The sequence below is a fragment of the Corvus cornix genome, chromosome 1A (assembly GCF_000738735.6).
Source record: "Corvus cornix cornix isolate S_Up_H32 chromosome 1A, ASM73873v5, whole genome shotgun sequence".
Taxonomy (NCBI): domain Eukaryota; kingdom Metazoa; phylum Chordata; class Aves; order Passeriformes; family Corvidae; genus Corvus; species Corvus cornix.
Genome location: NC_047057.1, coordinates 46,741,364 through 46,763,648, shown reverse-complemented (window position 1 = coordinate 46,763,648; position 22,285 = coordinate 46,741,364). Strand labels below are relative to the sequence as shown.

General features: G+C 38.0%; 1 protein-coding gene across 7 annotated transcripts in view; it reads right to left on the bottom strand.

Moving 5' to 3' along the window:
* Positions 1 to 22,285, bottom strand: part of ANO4 (anoctamin 4) — a 177,785-nt gene that overhangs the window by 40,174 nt on the left and 115,326 nt on the right. For all 7 annotated transcript variants that reach the window (XM_010410747.4, XM_039570997.1, XM_039570998.1 and 4 more), the window contains 6 exons: positions 12,712 to 12,818; positions 10,745 to 10,800; positions 10,095 to 10,216; positions 3,649 to 3,783; positions 2,810 to 2,906; positions 2,227 to 2,287 (listed from right to left, as the gene is read on the bottom strand). In XM_010410747.4, the coding sequence (XP_010409049.1) occupies positions 2,227 to 2,287; positions 2,810 to 2,906; positions 3,649 to 3,783; positions 10,095 to 10,216; positions 10,745 to 10,800; positions 12,712 to 12,818 (578 nt within the window). The remainder of the gene's footprint in view (positions 1 to 2,226; positions 2,288 to 2,809; positions 2,907 to 3,648; positions 3,784 to 10,094; positions 10,217 to 10,744; positions 10,801 to 12,711; positions 12,819 to 22,285) is intronic.

Sequence of the window (22,285 nt, the reverse complement as noted above, 5' to 3'; positions counted from 1 at the left end):
GTGATGATGGCAAGGCCTACAGCTGCCAATAGGCCTGTTGCAGACTGAAAACCCATTTAACACAGGCAGTAAGCCAACTCCTAAATACAGTACCAGAAAATCCCTGGAAAGTGTGACTTCCCTTATTCGAATGTTGCTTTAGCCCTATCTGCATGTAAAATACCTCCACAATCTCACTGTTTTCTCTGCAAAGTCGTCTTTAAGGAAGTACGGTTTGTGCGGAGCCATAGGATTGCCCCATTCCCCAAACCACACCTTACACTCACACCTCCTCCTGGTGCTGCCCCTCCCTCCCTCTTGGCAGCCAGCTCACAAGTACAGTGTAAGCCAACAAAAGTGGTGGCGAAAGCTCTCACACCAGCTGCTGTCCTATAGTCTCTTCTCCAGTAGCCAAATCATGCAGGGGGCAGCTTCTATTGTATTTTTTCTTATCTCACTGTGGCCTTAGGTGCTGTAGATGCATGGGTGGGCAGTGCATTTCTCAGTCCTGGCAGGCTGGTGTAGAGATTGCTGGAGGGAATTGGGTCTGGGAGTCTGACAGTGATGCTGAGGGAGGGGGAGGAAGGAGAGGCTAACCAGAGTGAGATGCGTGAGAGTCAACCAGAGTTGACTAAAGAGAGGAAAGAGAGAGGGGCTACAACATTTTGTAGGCAGGCATGTTCAGCCTCCTCAGTCTCCTCAAAGGCAGCGACCGCAAGGCAGGACTGGGCATGGTTACCTCTGTGAGGGCCTCCCCTCACCTAGAGTTGCTTTTCCTACAGCCTGGATCTGGGCCCTGCTAAGACACAGAAGCCATGCTGTGAGCACAGCTGTTTTCTGAAAGCACTGTTGTTGTTAAGAAGGAACAAAAGCACTGCTGCAAAAATCTGCACTCCAAAGACATGCTCACCAGCAGCTGGGAACACTGACATAAATGTTCAGCAGTGTTAACCCATCACTTTTCCTACCTAGAGGTGTCCCTGACTGTACACTGTCTTGGAAATTCTCAACTTCAGTGAACACATGGAGAAGGATATTGGAAAAGCTGAGTAAACATCTAAAAGGACTCTTTAAGGCCTAGAAATTTTTGGTGATTCTTAGCTCTATGTAGCTCTAAAACAAAGATGAATTATCAGGCAGATACATAAAATCTGTATGACCTGTAGATTCTTCCTAAATGTGATTTGCAATATCTTAATATTGTCAGTATTACATGAAATAGGCATAAATAGGCTTGATTGGTATACAACCTAATTTAATTAGTTAAATAAGACAAAACTGGAGTTTTGGAGGAAGGAACAGAGATAGACAGGTAGGCTAATCTATGTTGTCCTGGTGGTTCTTATGTTGCCTCCTGGATATTTCTTGTGGTTCAGTAAAGAGATTTGCAGTTTAAAATGAAGATTATAAAAATTACGTGGACACTTTTCCAAAGCAGTTGGAGATGTGTGAGTAAGAACAGGAGAACCATGACCAAATCCAGATAGCTCAAGGACCTGGAGCTGTGAGATGGATTCTGGTTTTGTGTCACCTCATTAAGCCATTTTCTATAGCTGTTAACCTTCTCCCAGAATGGCTTGGTAGCAGCTAAGAGCCTGGGCACGTTTAGGGACCGTTTGAAATAATTTTTTCTGCTGACAGAAATTACTGATTCTACTTGCCTTCAATTCTGCCTACATGACATAGTAGGGAAAATAGTTGAGCCAAAAATAAAACATTTCTATGGGCAAAATTCAGCCTCCATAGCAACAGTTAGACCACACTCGGATCAATTTACCATTCAATGAAATCTTTTATTTATTTCATCAGAGTTTGCTTTAACTGCAACCAGCTTACATGGCTTTAAGTTTTACTGCCTTTCTGCAAGGTGGGGAAACAATACACACCTCATTTTAATACTGACACTAAATTGAGCTGCCCTAAGGTAAGAGAAGCCCTGAGCAGTAGTAGAGAGAAGGCCTTAGTACCAACGGATTTAAAAATGGTTAGAAATCTCCACAGAATTATATATATAATCTACATAGACACTACATAACTGCATTCATGTTTTTGTTTAAATTAAAATTATTATCAAATAAAAATTTGGCTCAACCAATTCCATCTTCGTTTTGCAGAAACAGAAAAGTCTCAAGCCTATATTCTTAGTGTCAGAAAAAAAAGTGTGCTGGAAAATAAAAAGGCCTATGTTGTATCACAACCTTTAAGAAAAAGATGGTGCAATTACTTAATATCAAAATGAAAACTTACCCCAGACTGCCATGAAAACAGCAAAAAAGACAGTAGCTCCATTGTCAAAAAGGTGGGTTACCTGAAAGATATATTAATAATGTGATCAATTTGTGATAATAAGCCTTTATTTTCTATTTTCACCTACTAAAATTAATGTGATCATGAGTTTAGCTGGCCTGAAAATCCTGAGGATCCTTCCCTTGACACGTGAAATCCACCTGTGAATTGACAGGACTATTTGCCATCCTGGCCTGGGACTGACCCCTGCCAACACCAGGTGTGAGCATCATTTCAGACCCAAAGCATTAATGTTATGGAGCCACATACATAGAATGGATGAGAAGACAAAGACTGATGTCAAGGACACCATAACACATAGCTCTAGGACACGACCTCCAAGGCTGCTGAATCTCTAAGTGCAAATAGCATTCAAATGTTTTACAACCCAAACTAAGTATTGGTGAAAGACAATGTTAATGTTGGCTGAACTTGATCTGTCCTTTCAAGATTTTATCTACCCAAGCTCACTGAAGACAAATGCAAAAGGCAAAATTCATGCTTTTATCAGGAAGCACCTCGATTTGCATAGCCTAAAACATACCTTGGCATAAATGCAGCTGTCTGACAACCTCATGAAGGGGCAGTATTTATCACATATAGGACACATTATGATATCTGTAGCTTGGCAGACTTCTTTACTGGAAAAATAGAAAAGACAAAAATTAATAGCTTGATTACTACAACAATCTGCACAGCAATCTGTCTGAAAATGGATTGATAGGCTTTGCTAATATTCAGTCACTTATTGAACAAAACTGGTCTGTAACTGAAGCCAAGATGTTCATAACTGCATGTGTATAATTAATATTTGTTGACTGTCTAAGACTACAGCGTTTACAGTCATAACTGCAGAGTGCAGTTCTCCAGGGACAACCTAGCAGAATCTCTTTACCATTTCCAGCTACTCCTTGAGTCAGAGTGACTTTTGGTAGGGGGAGGTTGAGCATAACTGCAGACAAAGTTCAGTTTGACTTATTCTTGTGGCTTAAGTGCACAAAAACTTAGAGATGCAGCTCTCAGCAGAAGGTCCAGGGGTTTCTTCATCTGAGAAATGCCTCTCTCTGGTGGATCTTTGGGAAAGGCCTTTTAGAGAGCGAAAAATCCCCACTCTTGTGCTGGCCTGTTAAAGAGTAATGAAGTTTCTGAGTTGCCAGCACCACTAGCAACTGGAATTGGGCAAGAAGCATTTCCTTTCATCCCAATTCAAGAGCATAAAACATGGGAAGTTTGATACTGGGTACCTTATGAGAACTACACAGTCTTTTCTTGATTGTTCATTCAACGGCACAAAATGAAATAATTAACAGCTTGTGGGAAGATCTCTTAAATTATTCATAGTAACCCACAGCTGCAATTTCTTTATAAAAGTTCCCACATTACCTGACTTGGCAGTGGTTCAAAGTGGTGACTCCATACAAAAAGACAAATAATCCAATGAAGGCAGCTGGGAAGAGCATCCCTGTGTACCAGCCTAACCAGGCAAAGTACAGCCCAATTTTCTCACCAAAGTACCGTCTGTTTTAAAACACAACACAGCAAAGTTACCTGCTAATTAGTATAATCTACTTAATCTTGCTCATTATTAGAACAAAAATATTTCTATCATATCTGAAGAGTAGATTAAAGACAAGAAAAAGCCTTCAACTAAGCTTCTGAATCCACACTGAGGGACCTGCCCCAGGAATGAACTTAAAACATTAATTCAAAAATTCAATAACCACAGTTTACAGTTAGATAAGTGGAGACCTCATAAAGGAAACACTGAGTTACTTCTAAAAAGCTAGTTCTTTGTATTCTGGAAATTGATGATCTGCTTTGCCTTTTGGCTGTGTAAATGTACTGCCCAAATAATTGTATTGAAATCAGTTTTATCCCTAAAACTTCTACAACAGCAGAAATAATTTGAGCTCAAATTATTTCTAAGAAATCAGTTAACCAGAGTTCATTCTCCAATACAGTTTATTTTCATTTGATTACTTATTTTCTTAGCTCCATTCTTGGAAAATTAATTTCATTATTCTACTGCGGTGGAAAGTGTAGTGCATGTAAGGTCCATCATTTTGCAATGATTTGAGGAAAGCCATCTTAATTGATCCTAATTTATTAAATATATTGCTCAAAAACTAGCAGCAAAGTGGCCAGAAAGTTCCTTTTTGCTACATATTCATTAGCACTTTTCCTCCTCCCAAACACAATCAAACCTTTATTTATGTGTTATATCAATACATCAAGCACACAAAAACCTGCTGAGGAGGAGAGGAGCATCAGCAGCAGAGGAGCAGGCTCATGTATTGTCCTGTGTCTGATGTCTTGTGCACAGTAGGCTGAGATTTTAAGGGATTATTTGCAAGATTGGTTTAAAAGAATGAGGCAAAATGACATGCTTGTGTTTCAGACTTAAACTTTCATATCCACTCAATTTGAAAATAGTCACTGCTGGAAACCCATTTTCACCCTAATGATGCAACTTCTGATCTATCCAGAGAGTAAATGCAGTGAGCCAGCACTGCTGGCTCCTCTATGCTATCAGAGAATATTGTTGGCCAAACTTTCTCAGTGAGAATGGAAAGACCTAGGTCTGTCTCTAGCGCTGGATGCACCAGAGGACGCTTGGTCTGGACTGCAGAAAATTAGCAGTTTTCAAGTTGTTATTAAAAATTTCCTGTTTGAGAAATTCTGCCCTGAGCTCATGCTCTGCTGGAAGATACTGACCTGCAGTGACTATTTTCATTTGAGTTTACCACCTCTGCATAAGAACCCAGATATTGTCATTTTGTTTTTGTTCTTCTGTTATTTAACAGACTCAAATTCATAGGCTAAAGAGATAGTAAGCTAACAATAACATGCTCAGTTCTGACAAGGGCAGCAGGTCTGACTGTAAAAAAACCACACTGCAAACTGTATTTTAAGACCTAAGAGTATTAATGAAACCTTTGTCCTGACCATTTTCCTGGCACCTAGGATGTCAATCTGTGCCTGCACCTCCAAAAAGGCAAACTCACATTTTGACCTTACTTCCACTAAATATTTATAACCTATTTTTCTCCATGTTCATAGTTCAAAGTAGCGAAGTCAACCTAACCTTCATCAAGCTTTATTTTTTCACATCATTCCCTACCCTCAAGGATGAATGCTTCCTGGCTCCAACCCTCTAGCTGAGAAGCACTAATGGCAAAACCCATCTCCTATCCTGTTGAGTCCTTCAATCTAACAGTGCAAATCATAGTATTCTTTTGAGATCAAACACCTTCATCCTAGATGAAGACCCAAGCAAGGTTCAGTGTGTGCATAAAGAAGACTGTCCATGATGGGGAGCAACCCATCTCTGAAAAGTAAGGAAAAGGCATCTGAGCTGTGGCCTAAAAATGCATGAAAGATGTTGATATTACTTTGATACATATTGCTTTAAATATGGAGAAACAGCCTTGATATTCCATTATTGCCCTTTGCAACACAGCTGATATTCCACAGGCACATGCTGTACTGCTGGAATTTGCATCTGGATCAAGTTAATATATCATGTCTTCTGGGCCCATAGTTAGCATATTTCTCCTTTTAGTCTCTGCTCAGATACCACTCAGTTAAGTGCTATGGAAACAAACTATGCCAGTAAGAAGGTCTTTGGAGGCCTTCCTAGGTACCATATTCAGAGCAGGTCTACATTTATTTCAATATGTAATTCAGCTGGACCATCATGACCCTCAGGGCATGAAAAAGGTTTAGAGATACCTTTGTCACTCCTTTCAATTTGCCCCAAATACTTGTTTGAAGAACAAGCTCTTTGTTTCTTCTCTTTTTCTGTCGCTATGTAAAGAACAGAAATTTCATACAGCTTGCCTCACTGATGGCAGTTCTCTCTGAGCCAGAGCTCAGCAAGGTACACAAGGAATTCCAGAGGTTTTTTCTAGAATGCATAACTGTGCATTACTGCTACCTAAATTTCACGTGTTATCATTCTGCTCATGTCAAGGCCTCTTTGAAATTTTCCAGCATTGGTAACATCCTTGTGTTCTTGTTAACTTTGCTAATTTATTACTATCCAATTTTTCAGATTATTAATATGGACAGAAAAAAATTGTTTGGATTTTTTATGGTTCTCCCACAGAAAATTTTCTCCACAACTAACCTAAAAAGCAGAGACATAAAAACCCCCAAGCACCTAATAGAATAATCCATCTCTCCTATCCTTATATATGCTGTACCATCAAAATAATAATAAAAACACAATTTCAGCTTCTCAGTTGTAAGCTAGCCTGTATCATAGCCCTTCAGTACCAGTTACCTTAGAGGTGAACTGTATATCCCCTCAACCCATTCCAATGGTAGAGCCATGTCTTAATTGGGTTAAGATTTCAATATCAATATTTATCAATAAGGCACATTTTTGAAAATTAGTAAGCTACAAAGTCTAATTTCAGACCTGTGAAATGTGATATTGGATTATGCTGTGTTTAATGACCTTTAGTACAGAATATTTTGCTTTCAGCATGCCTAGAAGGAAGTCATGGGTCTAGAATATAGACAGATCAGGGCTCAAGCCAAGAACCTATCTATTTTCATTAACCCTTTTGCAAGTAAGAATGGAATTCTGTACAGAACCTTCTACATCACAGAAACTAGAGCTTTCCAGCAGGTGTTTTGGACATATGAAGCTCTCACAACAGAACCAATGGGGTGGGTAGGAAGGCTTGACAGGAGATTGAAAGGGAGTAGTCAGCTTGCAGTCAAGACATTTAATGGAGCAAAATGCAAGTTGCTCAGGCATCAGTTTTTGCTTCCAGGCTCATTTAGATAGCTTTACAACCACTTAAAAACCATAGTTTTCTCCCTCTGTTTTTGTCCTGTGAATTACATGCACAGGCAGCAGCAGGAGCAATTTGTGCACAATCAGGAGCGAAACAGCTATGCACGTAAGTGTGAGGAGGTGATCCAAAGTCCCCAGGAATCACTGTAACTGTTTCCATTGATTTACATGGTCCCAGAGCATATAAATAAGTCCTGTTTCTTTCTGATTACAATCAATTCTAAGGCTCATAAATTATTCTTGTAAATATCTATAGACACTAAATTCCAAGAGATGTGTAATTAAAGTCATGGTACCACATCTGTCGATTAGCAGGATTGGCTTTGTAAATTATGCTTAGTCTGCATAAATTATGCATAAATTATGCCATACTGCCACATGTTTCAAAGCAGAGTGGAAGCAGAATCATGCAATTCCCCTCAAATGACTTTTTCTCATTTATTTTTAGTGACTAGTATCTCCATAACAGCCAGCTGATGAGATTAAATGAAATCTGGGAGTTGCCAAATGGGCAGCAAAGGAGATGGAAACTTCATTTTAACAGCTAAGGAAAAAATAAAACAGCAAAGAAGCATAAACATTTTCACTTACCATTGAGGCAACTTGACTTTAAGGTAGAAATATCATATCAATTAATGACATAATTGGACTATCTACATCTAATTTACTTCTTAGCCTTTCCAAAGCATAATGTTAACTAGAAGTGTAAGTTCTGGTCAGATGTCTGTGGAAGAATCAACATCCAGACACTCCTTTTGTACACATGACAACACTACACCCTTCAAGCACAACCCCACATAACTCTTGTTATGGGATAAAAAAAGATTTTCCTGCTGTAGAACTGACATGAAAAAAGCTTCTTTTTAAAGTGTGCCTGCTGAGACGCTTCCAAGCAAAATGAACAGCAGGTCTTGCTGGTGTTATCAGTTCTTCAAGCAAAAATCTCCAGCTCAATACACATATGAACTGCTGAGAGTGGCAGTAGGCATGGAAGGTTCATTCACAGATGCTGGATTACTCACATTTCTTTATCTCCTCCTAAATCTTTGAATACTCTGAAAATTCAGCAGGAGCTGAGGAAATGTGAGTAATCCAGCATCTGTGAAGTGAGAAGAAAAAGGCATCCCCTTTTCCTATTGTGTCACCCCTCCTTCAGTGAATTCATCACAGCTGTGGATGTGTTCCAGGCAGCAAACAGCAGACTGGGCTGGGGCTGCAGCTTTGGACCTGCTGAGTTTGGTGGCTTGTGACTCAGGCTGCTGTCAGTGCTCAGGGAATCTCACTACCGCCCTTGCCCCTCTCCTCTTTGGGCAAACACCTACTTGGCAACCACAGGACACTCATGACCTCAGATAGGGGGTTTGTAGCAATTGCCTTTCTTTTGTTTGTTTTTAACAGAATTAAAAAAAATCTGTCTGATGAAAAAATAAAGCTTCTTAAAAAATCTTAAATTTTAAACTCAGTCTACTCAAGAAGGTTGCTATCAAGGTCCAGAATAATCATATCTCTAACATTGCCTACTCTGTTATCATTTATTCTCATACTTAATAAAAACCTTTCAGATGCCTGATCATCAAATTAAATGAAACACCAGATATTGCCTCAACAGCACTTTCACAAACAAGAACAAGCCTTGACCACTATGGACAAATGATTAGAAAACTCTCTAGAGATAAGTTATTTATACTGTGATATTAATATCTTATTGTGTACTGGGAAATTGAAAGCAAAAATCCCCTTCAGTGTAACTGTTGGCTCCCCCATAAATCAGCAATTTCTATTGTGTAATTTGACAAAAATTCCATATTTCTATTCAGTGTATTAAAAAAGAAATAAAAAGCTTTTGGGATTAAATTATGAGATTTAATAAATTATTTTGTAAAGCATTAAAAAATTACATGACTCAGTAAAATTTTTTATTGTATTTCTTGGTGAACTTTTTATCCATGGAAATGAAACTCTCTGTTTTATGAAATGGATAGTTTTTATATGGCCTTAATCAGTAACACTGTCTGTCTCCAGGGCCACCCTCTAGAAATCTTTCATCTGGAAACAATTTTGAGAATAAATAAGAGCAAAGTTTTCTATTAGTTACAGGACTTATGAAAGAGGCAATTAATATGCTGGACCAGCTGCATGTTGTGAATGACCCTTCCTGATGGCCAATGTGTCTTCAGTGCTCCTGACACATCTGAAGACTTTATTAATAGGCTCTTGAAGCTCTGTATTCCTCTCTTCAAGTAGAAAAATCCCATTACTGTCCAATAATAGTTCTGCCAACACAATAAGTAAAGGCTCTGGCTCTCTCTATATGCGCAAGAAATATGTAATTCTCTATTAGTGCATGCAAGGCTATTTGAAAGCACTATTTAAGAGGACTATAAGAACTCGGAATCACATCTCAGCTTCCTTGTGGTTTTTGTCTTTGCAGACTACTTCCAAGATGAATAAAACTCCAGACAGTGGTGATGTAGCTGGTCTGAATTAAAGGGCAGTGGTACAGAGGAGACTTCCACCACTAGTGTTGCTGGATACGGTAGCACATTCAGAACTGTCAGTTCTGCTCTGTGCCATTTGTAAGCATCATGAAACTTCATCCAGAGCTCATTCTGTGGTTGTTTCTCAGAAGAAGAAAATCTAGTTGATGAGAGCCTGTCATTCACCAGAGCCGTTCTCCAAGGAGGAAGAACTCCTCCTGTGGACAGATGTCTAATCAGGTATATCCAGGCTCCGCAGATCTCTCTCTTCCTTTTTTTCTCTCTTAAATATTCTGCAAACACTTCATTTCAAATTATGGTGTCAGGAAACTCTAGAAGGAAACTTCTTTCACTTTCAAGTCCTTGTACAAGCTTTTCTATATATACATCTTTGGATGTAGTGGCACCATGAACTAAATGGCTTCCCATGACTTCAGGATCAGTTTTTAATGAATTAACGGAACTTTTCATGGTTTTGGCAGAAGTGAAACAACCCGTGCTCAAAGCATTTATAATGTGACATAATAAAAGCAAGTGAGTCTTACCTTACAAGATCCAGTGGCTGGTACTTATACCACACTCCCCAGGAAGCCCAGCACTCATAGAGCAGGTGTCTGTGGTTTTCTGCCCCATGGGTTTTTATTGAATTCTTACTTCTGTAACTTCCCTAAAATACAAATCTGGACATTAATGAATAACAGCAGCAAAAAAGAATATTTAAGAAATCGCTCTTACTAGCAGTATGGAAAACACAATTTATTCAAACACCATACTTGTGCTCCAAAAGCTAAATATGACATTAAAAAAATATCAACTGATGTCACTAAGATTTGAGATTATTCTTCCTAAGATATTCATAATAAGTTATATTCAAGTCATAGGCTATAAACACAAAGAAAATCTTTGGAGAATCTCAAAAAAACCCCCAGAGCATAATGGCTTTTCCTCTTTGAAAACATAATGATATATCAACTCAAATAGTTTTTACAGAATAGATCCAGAAGGACTTTCTTTACTCATCTCTTTTTGCAAGAAAACACCCCTAATTTTTCCCCAAGGGAAAAAGCACCGATAAATGGAAACATGTCAGAGGCAGACATTAAAAAGATTGAGGATAAATGATTACACAATTAAGAATTCATTTTGTGGCAAATGTCTGTTCAAAAAGAAAAAAAAAACAAACTGAGAAAAGTACCTCATGAAGAGGAAATGCAGCTTCATAGGAGCCATTACTGAGCAATCGATTCAGACCTAAGAATCAAAAGTATTCAATTATTTACCAATAGGAGCAGAAAAATTGCTAAGCAAAAAGCAAAACACATTTTCATAATAAACTGACTAAATGAAGATTGAAGCCCATTGACAGTACAAGATACATGTAGAAAAATTAATCTTTTATAGATTTTGATAACTAAGATATAATAAAAAGAAGGACATGTTCAAATATTAATCAGAATCTATCATTTATTATGCTGGAGGTTTAAAGATTCGTTCGCCAAATCCATCTTTAGTGTAACTTCAGTGAAATTGGAGACTTCACACTAGGTTTAAAGTTTAACCTCATAAAATATTGTCTAACAAAGCTGTTTAGATGAAAAGCTGCATATCTTGGGAGCTAAAAATTTCAGAGAAGGTCTCGACATTTTTGAATTGCAGACCACTAAAGCAACTGAAACTCTTAATTTCCATATGATAACAACTTTCTAAAATATGTTCAGTTTATGTCTTACAAAAGTTGCTGGTCAGACAAAAAGGAAGAAGACAAGCTGCAGCAGTGCAAGACTAGAAAATAAACAGGAACCTAAACCAAAATCATTCCTATGTGGCACAAAAAAGTAATCATACACCCCACTCACTCAGGGCTTGTCCCTCCTCAACGAGAGCCTTGAGAACTAATATCTGCTGAGATGCTGGTGCTTTTCACTTGGAAAATCACCTAAATAGGATTGAGCAGTTACCAGGCAATGCAAAACAAAATATCCACACTAAGAATGTGAAGGTGTTTGAACTCTATTGACCAAGAGGTGTGGAGTCTTGATTCCTTTCCTAATTCACAGAGGACACAAAGCAGCAAGGACACAGCAACGGGAATATGAATATCAATATGAATATTCAATATGAATAGCACTTTCTGTGGTGGCATCAGTACCTGCCTGGGAGAATATACTTTCTTCCAGTGCCTCTGGCAAAAAAGTAAAACTTGTACAGCTGAGCTGGGCTTTGCTCTGCCCAGCGATCAATGCAAGGTTGTGTTCACTGTAGGTACAGCACAAGCTGACATGTGAGGGATTGGGATCTTGCTGTAGGCAGGGACTGCAAGTGTTTGCACTAGATGCAACGTCTGCTCTGCTTAGAGGTATTGCTGCCCTCATCCCAGCAGCTGAGAAAGAAAGAAACATGGGAAGTTTTGGGATATTTCTCTTCCTCTTCAGGAAAGGTGAGGTTTAAACAGCAGGGAAATGAAATAGACTGCAGAGTTTTATGGAGATTGTCTCTATGTTTCTCTCTATGTGGTACTCAAGCAGTATGTGCTCCGTACCACTTGGCAGGTGACCACTGTTTCATATTCTATCCCTCCTCTGTCACTGCCTGCTCTCCTGGATCTGTGTACGTGCCACTCCAAATGTTCACTCCACTCACTAATTGAAAGTGAAGACACAGTTATGCATAGCAGTCTTGGCACTGAGGACATCAGTGGTGAACTCCCTTTTGACTTACAGCAACAACAGAGATACAGAGTCTTCCATCTCCCTTAGGGATGGATAGGTTTCCAGGGAGCAGCCCTGTAGGCTGAGATGTAGAGCAGCACAAATCTTGCCATCCTTCTAAGCAAGTTTTTATGAAAGAGTAGAAGTTTTCCTGCATGAGTCTCTCTGCTTCTCCACTGCTCGTAATCTGTTCATATTTCTTGTTTAAATCAGCCTCTTCCCTTGCAGAGGTGATAAATCCCCTGTGGTGACATATGCCTGTGAAAGCTGACTGATATTACGTGGAAGTGATCACATCTTCCAGGCAAAGCCCCCACAACAGCAGTGGTTGAGATGTAAACAGGCTAAACTGAGGTGATTAAAAAGGAAGGAGAAAAGTCTGTTATGAGCCCAGGAAGACTTCTCCTTTCTTTTTTTTAATCACACATTTTAAAGCACATTGCTCAGTACTTACCAATTTTGTTTTTCCCTTCTTCATATTTCACTCTTTGTAAGATATGGTGTACAATTCTACTTCTTGTAGCATTATTGAAGAAAGTGTCTTTGTTGTGTATTATGAAACTACATGAAAATAAAAACCAAGGGCATCTCAGAAACATATAATAACATGTTTAAGGCAAATATTTAGTTCCATTACTTTCTGTGACACTCTAAAAATCTACAGTATGTAAGCAAGTGCAAGAAGGATTAAAGACACTTGATTAAGAGATGATTAGCCAGGTGAGATGCTGTCAGTATCAGTATTCATTCTCTAACAAAGAACAAAGAACATCTAACAAAGATGGAGAAGTCTGGAGAAAGATAGAAGATATTTAAGTATTCATTATGGTAAGCATCACTGTTAGGTAATTCACTGAAAACCACAAAATTCTTGCACAAAAATTTGCAAAAGCATATCTTTGTAAGTGCAGCAGTAGAAATTCACATTCCATTTCTATTCCAGGCTTTTTGTTACGCTTTACCATTATGAGCCAGCTGGAAACATCTATTGGTAAACCACTCTTACCAAAAACTACTACTGAATAATATGTTAGAAATGGAAAGTATCATATACTCCTATATTTGGTCCTGGAAGCTAAAATACAGCAGAAAATTAGCTTTCAGACACCATTTATCCAGTTAATATTCTGGTTCAATGTTCAATAGGTTAGACAGAATTGTGGTGAGTCTGAATGTATTTTTATAAAACCCAACAAACTCTGTGGATAGGAGGCAATATTGTTTTCCTCATCTGTGTTTTTGAAGAGCTGCAAAATTGAATAAACTGATAAATAAAATGTTACGGTCATAGAGGTGTCATAGAGAGATTGGTCTGTAAGACAGCACACTAGACAAATACAGCCTTAAATGAGATCATCTTAATCAGGAGCTTGGCATGGACTCACATCATCTTCTCTTTTGCACGATGTGAGATTCACTGCTCAGTTTTCCCCTCAGGTAATTTTACTCAAATGAAAATCTGCTTTTTCAGAATGAATCTTTACCCATGGGAAATAATATATGGCTTTGCACCTCCACAGTAATTTTGAAAAACAAGGAGTTCAACTTCTGGACTTTGAGAACTTCATATGCTCCCTCTTTATTATCAAAATTCTCAGCTGAATTTTCAATACAATACAACGTGTACATAAGTTCCTTATGGGCTGCTTCAAAGGCAGACAGTAAAAAAAAAAAATCCTATAGTAAAGATATGTAAGACAAGTTTCTCCAAGAGCTCCAGAAGTAATGAAACCTGGTTTTCTAGAGGTTACTATCTCATGTCTCCTTTGCCACTCCACCCCAGATAATCACAGGCCATTTCTGTGTCTACAATCTACTCATTACTGTAGTCAGTACTTCCGGCTTTCTCCCACATCCCTACTATTCCCAAAGTCCTATGCATGCCCTAGAGTACCTACCTAAAGTAATTTGATTTATGCATATTGGCTGACCACCATGTGCACGCTGATTTACCAGTGGGCTGGTACCACACAGCAAATACAATTGGTGTCCACTGGCCACTGCCTTTTCTGCATAGGAACAGTTTTGGGACACTATTCCATTTCAAGCTGCTGTTACTCAAAAAGTATGTCAGACTGAGCTTATCTTTCAGATGCATAAAGATAAGCAGGTATAGAGATGTATCTTTACAGCTGCAGCTGTATCAAATTCAGTTGAAAGTAATCAGTATGTAAAGTAATAACTATTAAAAGAATTTTGAGAAAAAAGAACTACAGTCATCATGTAAGTTTTAATGCTGATAGAAATTATATATTAAAAAAACCCCACCTAAACTCTGAAGCAGGTAGAACACTGTTGTTTTCAGCTGAAGCTGGAACTCTGCATTAGGCTGTTTTAGTAGCAGCAGAAACAAAAGCAGGAGTAAAACAGAAATGAACAATTAGAGATTTTTGCTCTTTATTTAATTTTCTTTTACTGACTGACTTTCCAAGATCTCACTTCCCAAACAGGAATAAATGTAAAAGAACTGTGAAGATAACTTCACAGATATCAAAACACAGCACAGTAATTTTCATTCTGACTTAGCTATGAGCTCTTGTAGGATACAACTGAGAATTGAATCACCTTATCTGGGAAACTTGCAGCATGGAACCAGATAACACCTTAATCTATTTTCCTTGTAATACAATGTTATTTTGCCCATCTGTTATCACAACTGTCTCATACCGCAACTAGAGGTAGTCATTTCATCGTCTTTTCTGGAGAACTTATTTAGTATTTTTTTTGTATTTAGGCATTTCTACTTTCATGAGTCATTAATGCAAAAAGGCAAAAATCAAGGATTATGCAAACTCTAAAAACAAAGAAAGAATCACTTGTTTAAAGAAACACTTAAGTCATTTGCATTCATTTGCAAACTTTGCAATTGTGTTATTATAGCTTTTGATCTCACATGGGCAAGAAGAAATAACCAGACGCGTCTGTGAAGCAGATGTAAACACCTCTGTATAATAACTACCATGAAGAACTCTGCCTATTCCAGAACTAGCTGAAGCAGTCCTAAAACACGTGAGAATATGAGCTGCAGAGGTTCTGACCTGCCCAGTCTTGTGCCAGTAAAAGGCATCTGAGGGCAGGAGGGGGAGAGGAGAGGAAGAACTCACCATGATCAGAGTGGGCTAAAACCACGCCCTTGAGCATTTTCCAAAGTTATTCATGAAGACATGGATGAAGAAGAGATGCTAGAGTTCAGCAAAGGTGAAAAAGGAATGCCAGAATGAATCCTCTGGATGTCCTGGACCATCCCTAACCATACCATTATTTCGGGATAGAATTGCATGTAGTAAAGTTTAAAAACTAATCCTCGCTTATTTTTGGACATAAAAATCATAGGGCTTTTTTCATTTGCTTAACTCAAATACTCAGGTTTTTTTCTGTGAAATTGTCTGTAGAGTAGGCTCAGAAAGAGCAGCATCACCATAATCAAGGGGGCAGGGGCCTCTGGCACAGGAAACAAAAAGAGTCGGACATGACTGGAAGGCATTGAGAGGTTGAGAACATCTCAGCTAGTTGTATCTGTGTGTTACAATATCCCAGTTGGACATTGACATAAATGAGGACAATGCCAGGGAGGTTCCAATTTATCTCAAAAATCACAGGAGTCGTTCTTGTCAGTGAGAATCAGGCAGCTCAGTGTAGGACTTACCCCTTTTAACCACCACCCCTTCCTCCCATGCTTTATGGACATTTCTTCCCCTCAAATTTTTGTGCTTCAGTTTGTCTTATTTCTGAATGTGGGTGGTAAATCCATATTCACAGAATAACCATCAAATCTATTCCATGTTCTACAGCATCCAATGAAGAATTCAGAGGAGAAAGATTTTCTCAGTCTGTGAAGAACCTCACACTTCAAATTTCAGTTCACAGGGGCCAGAGCTGAAGATATTTTCAAACTAGGTACACATAAACATTTATCAGACATTACTGAGCTATGAACTGTATAGAGCAGAGGCTTTCTAGCAAGTTTTTTAACCCTTGTTGCTGTTAGGTAGAAGAATTTCCTCAGCTGTTCTGTTTCTGCTGCCCTTGTTAGATTTTCAACATGCACAAGGATTTGAATATTCGTAAGAGCAATACAGCTTGTTTTCAAGCTCAGTAAGGGTTTAGACTTCATTTATGAGACTTTTCACGAAAGGTTTTGACCACTTTGTCATCTCATTTGTAAAACAAAAAATAAGCAAGGATTAATACATTATAATTTTTATTACCTGTGAAGTTAATGTATAGGTAGATAAAGCCAGTGATTTGTTCCACAACAGCTATAATCATTAACTTGGTCCAGTAAGCCTTATTTGTGTGAGATGTCCTTACTCAAAATGAAAATCCCAATGAAGATAATGAGAGTACTTTTGGAACGAAAGGTTCCAGAGTTGATCCTTAATTAAAGTCCCTTTTAAAAATGTCATTCCGGAAATATTGCTCTTACATTTACACTGTAAGAGACATGAAGAGTCAGTGAAGGTTAATTGCTTTGAAACCGTATTTGTAGCCTTCTTAACTAGACTCTGAACTAGAAATTTCAAACTATCTTTCTGTGGATAGCAAAGCACAGCAAAGCTAACTGTTGTCTGAAGAAAGGCCTCAAATTAGTGCAAATTCAACCAAGAAAAAACTACCAATGAATTCCTGTTCATACATTCTCTTTGGTAATTTTGCAGGTTGTACAAACCCTTTAAGGGTAAATTTAGCTCTTGAATCTTTGAAAACACATTTGAAAAAAAAGTGGGTTTACTTTTCTTGTTTTATTTTACTTTATATATTTTGGAAAAGCAAACGGCAGGAAAAGGCTATTTTCTGCTTTACTGGCAAGATATACAAGCTGAAAGCTGAACACCCATGGTCTGGTGACAAAGCTACAAAGGGAGGATGGATGCATGCACAGATCCATGTGTGTTTTTGCACCATAGGATCCACAGACACTGAAACATTTGATGTCTGACACTCACCATATCTAGAAGTACCTTCTGCTGGAAGCAGTACAAACTAAGAGCACAGATGTTGCTAGAAGGAGTAATCTCTATGTGAGTAGTGTACTCTTTGGCACAGGAAAAATGCCCAACCTTCTGTATTCCCAGGTAAATCACTGAGCCAACAGCCAACCTATTATTGGCTGAGGCAATAGCAGGTTTTTGGCTCATTTAACATAGAGAAAATAAATCACCAGCTGTAGTACCAGCAACAAGGCGAGCCTGCAGTATTCCCCTGAGAATAGTACCACACATTTATCTACTTTTTTTGTTTGAAAATGGGTATATTATTAGCACTTGTCAATTTTCATTTTCCTTGACTTTTAAGGCTGCAGCTGACTGTCTTGTTTATGTAAAAGGACATTTTTATTAATGGTTAACTGGCGTTTTTCATATCATATGCCTAAACCAGGGTGACTTTGGAATGAAGAATGTTGTAGTGGCTCTCTCTGTTTCCAAACTGGCACTACAGCCTCAAAACTGCCAAAGTAAAATAGTCATGGAAGTGCTGAATCTCTCCTCTACCTTCCTCTGCCCTTGCCTCCAGATCAGTCTTCCCCCCAGATCACTTCTTAATTTAAATTGGTTCACTCAGAAATATTCATCTGAGATAGAAGGAGCCTTATGTTTTTTTCAGGGATGCCCTTCTTCATTCTATTTGTCAGGCAATTAAAACTTTCAGAAGCAGAGAGAATCAAAAAACCCATTGCAGGGCATGTCCAAGTTTGGAAGCACGGAGATTAGTTTGAGGGCAGCATTTACAAAACCATGGTTCCTCATTTATAAAAAGCCATTTACAAATGTATGGTTACTATACTGTAGGTGTATTTAAACAGCAGAACGACCATCCTGGTAAAAAACAAGTAAGTGTCCATGCAGCCCTGTGCCATGTCTCCAGTTGCAGCAGCTCCCCGATCTATCCATGAATTTGGGGTAAGGTGGCTCAGGGGAATATGGGCACAGATCATCTTGGTAGAGATGGGGTTTGTTAAGGTCAATTTGAACATCACAAAAAGCTTGAAAAGTTGGTCCCCCCTGAGAGACACACATCTTGGAAATCTGGAAAAAATACAAGACTCATGTACCACAAGGGAACATAATATGAATGAGAATCACTCCATTCACCTCTGGTATGTAGGGCCATTTTTGCTTAATTAATCAAGTTACTATCCCAGTCCTCCTAACTGAGTAAATATTTAATCTGATTTTCACAAAGTAATAAATATTTAAGTGGTTATTCAATTATATATTACATTAATATTTAATCAGAGAGTTTATTGCCTTTGAAAGAAAAAACAAAGGGGAAAATAGCTCCTGATATAGAGCTCGAAATCTCTAAACAGCAATTAACATATTTTCCTAGCTAGTGTACAGTTATCTAAGAAATTGCAGCTGATTGCTACTGTTACTATTCCCAAGTGACCAGCAGCTGACTACATAAAATAACTAAGATGTAGTAGAAGAACAACTAAGTATGTCTGATGGTAAACATTTTTCACGTATTGTGCATTCTTGTAACTGATAATTTTCTGAAGAAATGCTTTGGTATAAACACAGCCTTTTCCAAGTTGGGGCTGCAGAAAAGAGACACTACTCAGCAATCTATCTTGAAAATTATCATTTTGTATTCCACACAATTAAAAAAAAATAGTGCCTGGCAGAACTTCTTTCCTCCAAAAAGAGATTTCCTATTACTTAAGAAATAAGATGAATTTTGGTCTTCTCTTGTATTGACAACTTTGTGATATACCCTATGAAGTATGCCACAATCCCTTAAAAAGAAAACCTGAAGCCACACTGCAAAAGCTATAGGCACATCTCACAGATGTTATTCTTGCATTCTCTTCTTTGCCTGTTTTGGAGGAAGGACAGATGGCTAGCTGTGCCTCTTAAAACAAAACTTTTTTTTTTTGAAAAGCTAACCTTTCTCCACATCTGGCTTTTTTCCATCTGGATGAGAAAGAAAAATGCAAGAAAGAAAAAGACCATTGATATGATCTACTAAAATTGCACACACTCACTGTACATCAATATTTTAAAAATATTAATTCCTATGGAAATAAGGTCTGGTCAGGTTTTTTTCTTAATTATTTTCCTCCCCAGACACAGAATTGTAAATATTGCCAGTTATTTGTCTTTCCATGATTTTAAAAGAAGCCATCACAAATGAAAACTGTACTCAGATCATGTTATAAAATCTGTATCAGACTGGGGCCCGCTATGTGGAAAATGTGGCTAGATTACAAAAGATAAACTGCCCGTTCTCTGGTGATGTGAAAGACATCTGAAGCTATGAAGAAAGAAAGAAATAAGGAACTTTAGACCCAAATTGCGATATTTGGACAGAATCAAACACAGCCAAGCTGATATGAATATTTAAAGAAAAATATTTTAGAAAATGAAAAGCACATAAAACTGGGAAAAAAGGAAGAACTTGGCAGCCTCCGGGTAGGACATATGGCAAAATCTACTGTGAGGCCATGGGGATCTTATCTGAAAACTAAGCATGTGGAGTTTTATGCTTCCAAGATGGTTGTAATTGTGAGTGATTTACTTCATGGTCATTAAGCATGTCTTGGATAAACGGTGATTTATGACAACACAGAAATCTGAAATATTTTCAACTGTGAAAAATACATATCTTGCTCTCCAGAAATAGTTGTACAATAGCCAGAAATATCCTCGTTAGTGTAATTAAAAGACTGATTATATATTTTAGGCTCCTGTGGGCATTCCTCAAAGAACAGTTGAATGTACTTCCCACTCATCTCCTCCTTTCACTTAGGATTCTAGATTTGCAGGAAAGTTTTATGTCTTTTACTCTAAACTTAAAATTCAAAATTTGTACATAAGTTCTGACAAAAAGCAGACACTAGTGACATTTTTCAGCTACCACCTTAATACTGTGCAAAAGGACTAAAAGCCTTGCATTTATTCTGCATTCTCTGAGGACTTCAAGAACTGAGTGAGTTACAAACATTTTATTTGCTCAAAAAATATCCATATATTCAATGAAAAGTCTTAACACTGAGGTCAGCCAGCTGAGCATTGGTGCAGTACAGGGACCCCTCCTGTCCTGTACCTGTTCTCTCTGAATCAATTTTGGCACAACTGTGTGATGGAAGAAGATGCAGAGTCACATCTAGAGGCCCAAGAGCAGGAAAGAGATTGTCACTATTCTAGCCTACAGGATGATGTACTTGTTAAAGACTGAACTCCACAAGTAATTACCCATGACATTTATGTAGCTTCCAGTACAATTTCATTGTATTACAATACGGTATGGTAAGAGCACTCTAGCAAAACTTTAACTGTCCCAAATACAAAAATGTATGGACTTTTCTTACCACTGAAAAAATGCAAGCTAAATTGTCATAACGTTACTGTAGATAGCAATTCTTTTCAGCATCTCAAGAATTTCTGTGATTATCTTCACATTCCTAAAAAAATATTTCGGGTCTCTGGGTTAAAAATTGAAATATCTGCATGCAGCTCACTAGACAAATATTGAACAAGTCATTGTATTTCCAAATTCTAGTGAAACAAAACAAGACAGGCTGACACGGGCAACAGAGTGAAGCATGATAGGAACACCACTGCTGTCAGAGCCAGCACCTTTTGGGAGAAGGAGGCCAACTCAGCCAACATTTTCTAAGCCTCACACACACAAAAAAGGAAGACTACACACAGAAAGCTAAGCAGAAAATGTCAGGCCTGCCAGGGAGTAAAGTTTCCAAGTCTGCAATGACGTTAAAGAAGCGCCAAACAGCAGCAGGAGTGTTAATGAAACTAACACTACTTAATAAACTGCTCCTGCCAGTTTACCAACACAAACATGAGCAAGGCAGAAGAATGGAAAAAAAAATATTCTGGTTCATATATGCCAATTCTCCTTTCAGCCACAGAAAACCTTTCAAAACAAACCACCAACCCCTTTCCTATGTGCAGTAATTTTAAGGGAAGTTAGCAGTTAATATTGCTGGCAATAAAAACATTAATGCTGACATCCCAATTTATTAATTTTTTTATTATCACTGGTCTAGTCTGAAACTAATATGCACCTACTCTTCCTCTTGCAGGGCACAATAACTGACCCATCTCTGTGTCACACAGACTTCTATTGAAATTTCCTTAGAGTTTGGCACCTGTTCTTGTTTTTCTGCTGTATTTGGAAAGATGCCATTTGTGGCAGAGGTTTATTTTATTCATTCTTATTGCAGCTAGTAAATCAAATCCCTGAAAAAATATTCACTAGGTATTTCAGAGCTTTATCAACCTGGCTTCTCCTTGAATAAAACCACATATTTCAGATTTTTGAGTGACCTGTAATTCATACTGTGTCTTTTAGTATCCTCATCAGTGTTGCCTATTTTTTGTGGTTTTGCTCTCAGTCAACAATTGTTTCCCGTATTACAAACACTGTAGTTACCCATAAGACATCCAAAATTTGACATCTCTTGAATTCCATATGAGTTCTGAAGGTTATGTGGGGCTTTCTCTGTTCTGCATTTTGCAAGTGAATAAAGGCTTCTGTGACATTTGTGCAACACTGATGCTGTTGGTATGCTTGGAAAAGTGTCACTGATAGGTCTAAACCCTGCCATTTTGCAAGCACTTTTGCATCCATAAAAGTGAAAGAGAAATTCAATCAAATTGACATTTCCTATTTTCTTTAGAGTTCTGTTTGCTCTACAGTCGTAACTAGGAATGAAATACGAGTATCAGTATTTCAGCCATCAGTGATGAAGGACTAATTTTGATTATGCTAAAGACATAGAAATGCTGAGAAAAGAAGTTCGAATCACATCTTTAAGTGGAAAAGATCAGCTGCAATTCTGACCTGAGAGAAAATAGCCATTTGACTACTTTAGGGACATAATTGAAATTCCAGTGAATTAAAAGGAACTTTCCCATTGATTTCCTTTAGCTTTGAGCCAGACCTTTAATTAATAGAAATGCAGACTTGCTATCTCTCCCTTTTTAGTGAAAAACGACTAATATGAAGGCACTAGTCCTTAAGACATGAACTAAGAAATCAATTTTTTCCAAGGTGAATCCAGA